A 10,000-nucleotide genomic window follows, 5' to 3' on the forward strand; every position below is an offset into this window, starting at 1 on the left:
CACTTCACGAAGTACCAGAGCTGGGCCACCGTGTTCTGGCTGAAACGCCTGGGGAGAAGCGGAGCAGGAACATGTCGCTTAGTCCCACATCTACGCATGCCGATGGGACAACCGTTGAGGAAAACAGCTCATCTATTGGAGACTCAGAGAGGTCATTACTGCTGGACAAAGCAGCCGTGACAGTGTGTGTGTGTGTTTGTGTGTGTGTGTGCGTGTGTATAATGAGCTGCAGAGAGCGTGTCTAGGCGGCTTTACCTCTCCGTGATTCCGGGCAGGATGAAGAACATCCAGAAGTGGATGCCGAACACTAGGATGACTTGGAAAATCACTTTGCCCATCACGGTCTTCCGCAGGTACAGAGCCCGGTCCACCACCATGGTGCCGAACTGGATCAAGACCATGACGAGGAAGGGCCCCGGGACCTGGTCCTCAGACAGCGAGGACGTGATGTCCGCTCCGCCCTGGTGTTTCTAAGGGCCGGGCGTTAAGCAGTTGGAAAAGATTACTAGACTAACCACCACAACTGACTAACACTTAACATCAACAGAACTAGAACAGAATGAACTTATAAATAAAAAGTCTCTTTAATAGTTAAATACTTTATTAAATTTTCCTAGCAACAGATACATTTGGTAAGTATAAGTGACACATAGCAAAGTTATCTATTATGCATTTGTATAATATTAATAATGTATCTGGCTAATGATGTTATGTCTGATCTGAAAATACCCCAAAGGCCCAGAAGCCAAACACGATGATGATGAAGTCGACCGTGTCTGCCAAGAACATGAGGACGTAGACATCGGTCACGGCGCTGTACTCCGGGTGGATGAGGTTGTAGAAAAACTGGCGTATTGGGTGGTAGACCTCCATCCCTCTGTAGGAGCAGCACAGCCAGGACAAAGAAATGCAGCATTTCTACATAACAAACCTAACAGATCCAGGCTCACGCCCAGCACGCACATAAAAAAAGCGCTGGGAGATTTTTGCTGAGTAAACAAATATGACAAATATGAAAGCGGCAAACTCGGAAGGAGTGAAGATAACGGCCAGAGTTGCAGACACGTATGCCATGATAAAGCCATGAGCAAGGAGCGCCAGACTTCCACACACACACACACACACACACACCAGCACACACACGCACACACACACACGCACACACACACACACACACACCAGCACACACACGCGCACACACACACACACCAGCACACACACGCGTGCACACACACACGCACACACACGCACACACACACGCACACACACACGCGTGCACACACACGCACGCACACACACGCGCCCACACACACGCGCTCACACACACGCGCTCACACACACACACACGCACGCACACACGCACGCACACGCACGCACACGCACGCACACGCACTCACTTCCTGAGGAGGAAAACTCTGGCTTTGATGAGCTGCTCCCGGAGCTTCTCGGCGATTAGCTCCCTGCGGCTCTTGAGCGGCACTCCGGCCTCTCTGCCGTCCCGCCGGCTGCTGTTCCTGGTGCTTGTGCTTCCTGGGTGGCGGGGTGATAGCACGCGCAGATGTGTGCTCAGTCAGGCTGAAATGTTTACTGTCATCTCATCTGCCTGCTGTTTTAATGTTGGATCTGCTATGCCTTCACATTATGCTGAATATTTGCCCAGAGGAAAGGAAATCGTTTGGGGTGAGCAGTGTCCGGCCTCTTCTGTGTTTTCCTTATGTAGAAGTGCTAATAAAAAGCAGGCACTGGGACAGGGATTGGGTTCTCGTTCGTGAGCAAAGGGCTAAATTATGTTGCCAATAGAACAATCCGTCAAAGGTAACCCTAACGCGTGACCTCTGACCCGCTCACCTCTCTTGGAGCGCAGGGATGAGTGGTGGGAGAGATGCGAGCCCCCACTGGAGCTCTTTCGTCGCTGGTACGTGCGCTGCTCAGGGGAGTGCACGTGCACTTGCGCGTGCGTCTGGGGCGAACCGGCCGAGAAGCTCGTGGCCGCGGTCTTTCCGAAGCGTGGGGACCAGCTCCTCATCCTCTCCTCCTCCCTCGCTCTCCCCTCGTCCTCGGACTCGTCGCGATGGGGGGATGCGTCTTCCTTCTTCGTCGCTTTGGGGTCGTCTTCGTCCCACAGACCATGACACTGCGGGAGGATGAGCACACGGCAAACAAACAAGCGGCGTTCACAAACAATTCATCAACGAACGCCCTGTACTGAGTCCCTTTCTTAAAGTAGACAGTGTGTAGTTACACATAACTTACATTCTATGACTTATACTACTAGTTAGCACGGATTACCAGAAACCCAGATTACAAGGCCGATCCAAAAGCGGGATTACGACCTTGAGAATGGAGCGATGGAAGAACAGGGCCAACAGCTGCACGAGATCGTAGTGCACATATCTGTCCTTCTTCTCCACGCCGATGATGTTGGGCGGGTGGTACGGACGCTTGCGGTCCACCTCCAGGTTCTGGTTGAAGGGGAAAAAGCCGAACTGGAAGAAGTATTTGATGACGATGGTGACCTAAAAAGGAAGAAGATCATCCGCGTTTACTCGAGAGGTCCTGTAGCGCAGCTTGACCCCTGCCGTGTGATGCCTGCACTGTGCGTATGGTGAGCGCTAGAGGCCAATTAAAGTTAGAATGTTCCATACAGATCAAAAAGCATAACAAAAACAACACCTCATCATAAACAACACCCCATCATAAACCTGTGTAGACTACAGCGATCGGTGCACCAGAACACGCTGCGAACAGCCCGCAGTGTGTAAAGCTGTAGCCTCCGCTAAAAGTTCAGGGGTCGTGCCTCGGTGTAGACGATGGCCGTCATCCAGAAGCGTTTGCTGGGCCGCGGCACGGACAGCATAGCCCACAGGAAGATGAGCACAGGCAGCACCAGCGTTGCCATGGAGGCCGAGATCATGTGGTTGAGGATGATGACCAGGTAGCAGACCATCTCGGAGTGCGCCACCAGCAGGTTGTAGAGGGCATAGCACAGCTGCAGGCCCAGTGGCTGCGCCTTGTAGAAGCACTCACAGCTCTCCAGCTCTTCGTCGTAGAACATTCTGGAAAACGGGAGGTGAATTGAAACTGCGTTGTAAAACTGCAGTCTGGTGAATGAGAGAGAGCGAGCAGGTCACGATGAGCTAAGGACTGGTGTGACTGGTATGACTGGTGTGACTGGTGTGACTGGTGTGACTGGTGTGACTGGGATTGGTGTGACTGGTGTGACTGGTATGACTGGAGTGACTGGTGTGGATGGAGTGAATGGTGTAGCCAGAATGACTGGTGTGGCTGGAGTGAATGGTGTGACTGGTGTGACTGGTGTGACTGGTATGACTGGTGTGACTGGTATGGATGGAGTGAATGGTGTAGCCAGAATGACTGGTGTGGCTGGAGTGACTGGTGTGACTGGAGTGACTGGTGTGACTGGTATGACTGGTGTGACTGGTATGACAGGAGTGACTGGTGTGACTGGTATGACTGGTGTGACTGGTATGACAGGAGTGACTGGTGTGACTGGTATGACTGGAGTGACTGGAGTGGCTGGGATTGGTGTGACTGGTATGACTGGTATGACAGGAGTGACTGGTGTGACTGGTATGACTGGAGTGACTGGAGTGGCTGGGATTGGTGTGACTGGTGTGATGGGTATGACTGGTGTGGCTGGTCTGGCTGGTATGGATGGAGTGACTGGAATTGGAGTGACTGGTATGACTGGAGTGACTGGAGTGACTGGTGTGGCTGGTCTGGCTGGTATAGATGGAGTGAATGGTGTGACTGGTGTGGCTGGTCTGGCTGGTATGGATGGAGTGAATGGTGTGACTGGTGTGGCTGGTCTGGCTGGTATGGATGGAGTGAATGGTGTGACTGGTGTGTGGCAGGGTCTCACTTGTTGAGCAGGAGCTCACTGGCGGTGAGGTCGGTGGTCTGAGAAGGCAGCAGCGAGTCCTCCATATCTGATCTGCTGTCCGATGTCATCAGCATGAGCCTCCGGTTGTCCTCCGAGCTGATGGACAGCCTGTCGAAGCTCACCGCCTTGCTGTAGCTGGGCGGCACCTCCACGTCCGACGTGGTGGGGGCGTCCGTGTCGGGCGTGTAGAGGAGGCCAGCTGCCCGCTCCGAGGGTTGGTACTCCGGGCCCGAGAACTGCTCATCCTCCCTGCCGGAGCTCAGAGCTCTGCCATCATCCTTGGTCTCAGGCTGCTCCTGTTCAGCCTGCTCAGGGTCTCCAAGGTCCTGCTCTTCTTCAGGCTTGATGGCGCCTGGGGAGCCAGTGTTTGGTCCCCCAGTGTCTGGTTCTCCAGTTTCCTGTTCCCCAGTGTCTGGTTCTCCAGTTTCCTGTTCCCCAGTGTCTGGTTCTCCAGTTTCCTGTTCCCCAGTCTCTGGTTCTCCAGTCTCCTGTTTCCCAGTGTCTGGTTCTCCAGTCTCCTGTTTCCCAGTCTCTGGTTCTCCAGTCTCCTGTTTCCCAGTCTCCATTTCCTCAGTGTCCTGTTCCGTGGTCTCTGGTTCACCGATGCCCGGTTCCTTGCTGTCGAGATCCCCGGAATACTGTTCCCCAGTGTATGGTTCCACTGTGCACAGTTCCCCAGTGCCGGTGTCCGGTTGCCCGGTGTAAGGTTCCCTGAGGTACTGTTCCAAGGTGCCCATTTGCCTGATGTCCAGTTCCACGGTATTCAGTTCCACAGTATCCGGTTCCACAGTTTCTGGTTCCACTGTATCCGGTTCCACGGTATCCGATTCCACAGTATCCGGTTCTGCAGCCTGTTCAGGGCTCTCCTCCACCTCCTCAATGGTGTCATTGGTGCCTTGCCTTGAGAATAAAGTGATGCACTGAGTGGCCTCGCTGTTGACAGAAACACACACACACACACACACACAAAACAGAAAACACTGGTAAACCAAAGTAACGCTTGTCCATGTGCAAAATCCTGGCAAGGGCTCCGATGATGAGGAGGCCAGCTAACACGGATCCAAACAAAAGAGAACAAAAACCCATCAATTCTTCAGCTGTGTGAGAGACCCAAACCTTATTTCTGTATCTATTAAACACAGCAGCTCAACCAGGAGAGGAGAGGCACCCTGGAGCTGAAAGGTTAAAGACCTGGATCCAGCGCTGCTGCCGCTCTCCATGGACGAGTTGGATATGTCCAGGCCGTACATTTTGCGCAGCTTGGGCCGCGCCCGTTCGCTGGTCTTGGGCACGTTCTGGGGAATGTCGTCCAGGTCGTCCAGCGTGGACTGGTGTGAGAAGAGAGTAGTGGCCTCTGTGCATGCGCTGGTGGGATGAGGAGATGGAGAGATGAAGAGATGGAGAGATGCAGTGAAACGACGTGAATGGATGGATGAACTAGTAATATGAGAAATGTTTATTAGTGCATTGAAAACCAAGTGTTCTACAATGAAAGTCTCAGTAACAGAACCCCTGCTCTGCAGTCTGTAACGATCCAACACTCCTGCGTCAGCTTATAAAAGGGACTGAAGATTACATAATCGCAGCGAGAGGCAATAATTATTTTTATACTACCTGTTCTTCTAAAAACAACCTGGAGGACCCTTGGCACATAGGTACTCTAGCTGAATGACCATATAAGTGTGGAACAGGAGCACGATTACGATACAGAAACATGACGCACAGTGGAGGTCACTGTGCCAGAAATGACCGGCCAACCAGTGTTCTAACCGCCGCCTACTGACTTAAAGACATCTGGACTAGGGGAGTATCACTAGGATGTTTTTAGGGTGTTCCTAATAGCGATGCATCGCAGCAACACAGTAGTCATGGCGAGGGGTGGTGTTACAGTTTAGATGAACGTATGACTGTTGTGAGTTTGAGTGAATGAAATCGGAAGTGCGATGATGAGCCACATCAGATAAGGGTCTGTTCACACTAAACCGGTTTAATCACGCTTCCACAATCTCTCAGATGCTGTGGTTATTTAGAATCGCTACGTCCCACAAATACCAGTCCAAGAGAAAGTGTGTTGCATAAAGGACTTTAGGTACACAAGAATTGATAGAATATTACATGTAATAAAGGCCTTACATGTATCCTAACTGTAATAATGATGATGAAGACGTTGAAACATTGATCAGGCCGGAAAAAAGTCTTAAATTCTGTTCCGGCCCCAGCAGACTGAACTACTACTTGTGCCTTTGTGTTTGTTAGCCTGTAGCTTCAACCGAAAGGTTTTCTGTTAGAAGGTGCATCTGTACCGCTCTGTAAACATTTGTTTCCTGAATGGTATGCGGTGTTTCACGGGGTCGGGCGAGCAAGTGTTGCGGCGTGTGGCGACGCGCGCACCTGGACATGCTGTCCCTGGACGCCCCTGAGTCCTGGCTCTCCATTGTGCACACCCTGCGCCGGCGCCGGCCCCGGAGCGAGCCTGAGCTCATGTCCTCCTCGCTGATGTGGTCCAGGCCAGACTCCCGTGAGGCGTTCAGACGCAGCTGCTTCTGGTAGTAGACGTGGATGCTCTCGCGTGACGGCACGTTGCCCTGTGGGGTCGGGGGAGTAGGAGGTCAGCAACCTCTACCTGAGTTTCTCTTTATTTGTAGCCGTGAGCAGTGGTACAATTGAAGGGCAGAATCATGGTCTTTATCCACGAGGACGTCCATGAGGACATTATCTTTGTGTTACCATAACGTATGCTGTAGGTTAGTCTCGAGTGGATGGATCAAACATGGATCAAACTCACACAAACACTGATGCTATTAATAACACAGTACAAAAAAATGTTAAAGGTACAGTGCTAATGTGCTGCCTCTCATTCATACTGAACTTAGACGGGGATATAGAGGGAAGTGTTTACGCGTGTGCGTGCGTCACCTTCTTAACCTCTCTGGTAAGCATGCAGCGTTCGATGCGCAGCACGGTGGAGATGTCGATGTACTCCCTGCAGATGGAGTTGATCCACACGGTCAGGCTGTCCACCGTGGTCAGGAACAACACCCAGGTGAACTTCAGGACGTTGAAGATCCGCTTAATGATGTTGTCTGTCAGAAGAAAAAAAAAAAAAAAGATCTGACATGCGTTTGTGCAGGTATGGGCCCAAAGTTTGTACATGTTGGACTGCAACCCCAAAAATAACGTTTTCGATCTTCTTCTTTCGCTAATAGCACATGACAGAAATTTGAGTGAAATATGACAAAAAATGATTTTGGGTTGGACAGTTTCATGCTGCATTAGTGGACTCCCAGTAAAATGCATGTTATAGGCGTGCTTCACTAATATGTCGGGGATACCTCAGCAGTTTCCACTGTGAATATTAGCATGAAGTCTAATGTTTGTGCACGTGTGAGTGTACCTGGACCATCCTTCTTCTCCTCTGAGCTCTGCGGTTCATCGTCGCCTACTTCAATTGACACATAATCTGCACACACACACACACACACACACACTCATGCACGCGTACGTCTGGTGAAGCGGGACCGGCTGCGTGTGCCGGCCGCGTGTGAAATGCCGTGAGGTGTGAAGCGGGACCGGCTGCGCGTGCCGGCCGCGTGTGAAATGCCGTGAGGTGTGAAGCGGGACCGGCTGCGCGTGCCGGCCGCGTGTGAAATGCCGTGAGGTGTGAAGCGGGACCGGCTGCGCGTGCCGGCCGCGTGTGAAATGCCGTGAGGTGTGAAGCGGGACCGGCTGCGCGTGCCGGCCGCGTGTGAAATGCCGTGAGGTGTGAAGCGGGACCGGCTGCGCGTGCCGGCCGCGTGTGAAATGCCGTGAGGTGTGAAGCGGGACCGGCTGCGCGTGCGGACCGCGTGTGAAATGCCGTGAGGTGTGAAGCGGGACCGGCTGCGCGTGCCGGCCGCGTGTGAAATGCCGTGAGGTGTGAAGCGGGACCGGCTGCGCGTGCCGGCCGCGTGTGAAATGCCGTGAGGTGTGAAGCGGGACCGGCTGCGCGTGCCGGCCGCGTGTGAAATGCCGTGAGGTGTGAAGCGGGACCGGCTGCGCGTGCCGGCCGCGTGTGAAATGCCGTGAGGTGTGAAGCGGGACCGGCTGCGCGTGCCGGCCGCGTGTGAAATGCCGTGATGTGTGAAGCGGGACCGGCTGCGTGTGCCGACCGCGTGTGAAATGCCGTGAGGTGCGTGATGACCCCACCCATCACCTTTATTCTTGTCCTTCCTGCTTTTGCGCCCTCTGCTGTATCGCTTCCAGAAATGACGGCGCTCCTTGCTGCGCTCCTTCAGGGCTGTTCTGGAGTCAGTGACCCAGGCATGGTACACAAACTGTGGAGGTCAAAGCAGCAAAGTCACCTTAGCCAATCAAACTTGCACGCTCCATCCAGCCATCCACTGCACGGGGGAACTCACCAAACCCCAGCCTGAAGTCAAATAACCATTTTCAGTATATACTCTCCAGATCTTGGCAACAAAACTTAAGCAGTAATGAGATAACGATTCTCATTTACAGTGTTTTTGCTGTTCCACCGAATTTCTATAACTTTTGGTAATGTTTAGTTGGTTGAATCCAGGCCTCATACACAGAAAAATGGAGGACGCCACAACCACAATCTGTTTTGCCCCACTGGATTAGAAATCACTGCAGTTTTAGACTGACCCGAAAAAGATTGGTAGTGAGATAAGTTGTGATGATTACTGTCACACAGTGGGGCAAACCACACTGACTGCACCCAAACAAGACACAACCTTAACACACAAAACTCACAGTAATGACAGTCATTGTTAAAATTCATGCTGTTCAAACACGATGATGCCACCCTAAACAAAAAACCAACAAACACAAACACAAACAAACACACAAACAAACATACAAACACACGGTCTATTTTCCCAAAGCTTTCCCAGTCCATGCCACCTCATCCGGGACAGAATTCCAGGCCGTGTTTTGGGGCCCCGTAACAAAGCACCATGGAGTGAAAAGGTGAAGGCACTGCCAAGCAAAACACCATAAAAACAAACAAAAGCCCCAAAGGCGATACCTTAGTGGCCCTGATAAGATACTGCAGGATAGTTTTGGGCAGTTTTATGATAGACCTAGGCAGGGCCAGGACAGCGGAGGCGAACTTTCCAACGGCTCGCTGCAGTAGAGGAACAGAGCCAGCCACAGTTAGAGAGAACACGGCAGGAAAGTCTGCAGGAGAGTGTCAGCACCTCCTGAGTACCACGCAGGGACTGTCCAGCTAACTTAGCTAACTGTCAACATTAAACTTCTTTTGTAGTTTTGTAGTGAGCACTGTTCAGTTAAACCGTCCCTTTAGCTGACAGTACAACAGAATAAACATACACACAGAACACAGAAAGTGTTTTTTAGATCAGTAAGGGAAACTGGGGAAAATACATGACAGCAGTATAAACAGGGCACTTTATGCCGCTGTTCAAAAAAGAGTGAACTCGGCGTGCTGATGTTTAAAAAGAGTGAAAGAGTGAGCACTGGAGTAAGAGCCATGGCAACGTTGTGTTCAGTAAGCGTGAATTCTCCAGGCCTCATGGCAGAGAAATCCAAGCCAGGCTCAAGATTAGCGTTAGAGGGCTTCGGGTCATAACCGCAGACCGTGACCGCTCGCTCACCTGGAAGGCTGATTTCTTGGGAGGTTCCTCCTCTTTTTTGTCATCCTCGTCTTCCTCGTCTTCGCTGTCGGTCTCAAACAGGTAGTAATCTCCACTCCTCACCACTGAGAGAAGGAAGGCAGGAATAATCTCTCACTCTAAAGCTCTGGTAAAAGCTGCAGCGCAGGACAGCAACAAGCGTCTCTGAGGGACTGGCTGAGGAGCTATCTTAAAGTTCGCAGATAGTGACAAACTGCAAAGCAACAATGACTATTCAACCTTGAACCAAACTTACCGCTGTATTTTTGAGAAAAAAAACTATGAACTTTGATGGATGTTATTTTCACAAAGGGTCTTACACAGACAGCTTTGAAAGTAAAATTACTATGAAGCTTGAAGATGGCATGCAAATGTTACGAGACTGGAAAAAGAAGCATTAAAGGTTTTACAGGCCATAATACACATATTAGCTTTCCTCTTAAAAATAAAAATAGTGAAGATT

At 51.5% G+C, this 10,000-nt stretch overlaps 1 protein-coding gene across 1 annotated transcript in view; it reads right to left on the bottom strand.

Moving 5' to 3' along the window:
• Positions 1-10,000, bottom strand: part of piezo2b (piezo-type mechanosensitive ion channel component 2b) — a 64,954-nt gene that overhangs the window by 8,002 nt on the left and 46,952 nt on the right. Inside the window, exons 32-46 of the mRNA XM_081722976.1 lie at positions 9,520-9,623; positions 8,931-9,029; positions 8,097-8,217; positions 7,299-7,364; positions 6,821-6,987; positions 6,296-6,489; positions 5,096-5,269; positions 3,884-4,837; positions 2,798-3,056; positions 2,334-2,516; positions 1,849-2,134; positions 1,398-1,530; positions 730-877; positions 256-470; positions 1-48 (exon numbers count right to left, since the gene is read on the bottom strand). The exon at positions 1-48 is cut by the window's left edge and continues 111 nt beyond it. Of these exons, the coding sequence (XP_081579102.1) occupies positions 1-48; positions 256-470; positions 730-877; positions 1,398-1,530; positions 1,849-2,134; positions 2,334-2,516; positions 2,798-3,056; positions 3,884-4,837; positions 5,096-5,269; positions 6,296-6,489; positions 6,821-6,987; positions 7,299-7,364; positions 8,097-8,217; positions 8,931-9,029; positions 9,520-9,623 (3,151 nt within the window). The remainder of the gene's footprint in view (positions 49-255; positions 471-729; positions 878-1,397; positions 1,531-1,848; positions 2,135-2,333; positions 2,517-2,797; positions 3,057-3,883; positions 4,838-5,095; positions 5,270-6,295; positions 6,490-6,820; positions 6,988-7,298; positions 7,365-8,096; positions 8,218-8,930; positions 9,030-9,519; positions 9,624-10,000) is intronic.

Source organism: Electrophorus electricus, chromosome 11 (assembly GCF_041902795.1).
Source record: "Electrophorus electricus isolate QZ-2024a chromosome 11, ASM4190279v1, whole genome shotgun sequence".
NCBI lineage: Eukaryota > Metazoa > Chordata > Actinopteri > Gymnotiformes > Gymnotidae > Electrophorus > Electrophorus electricus.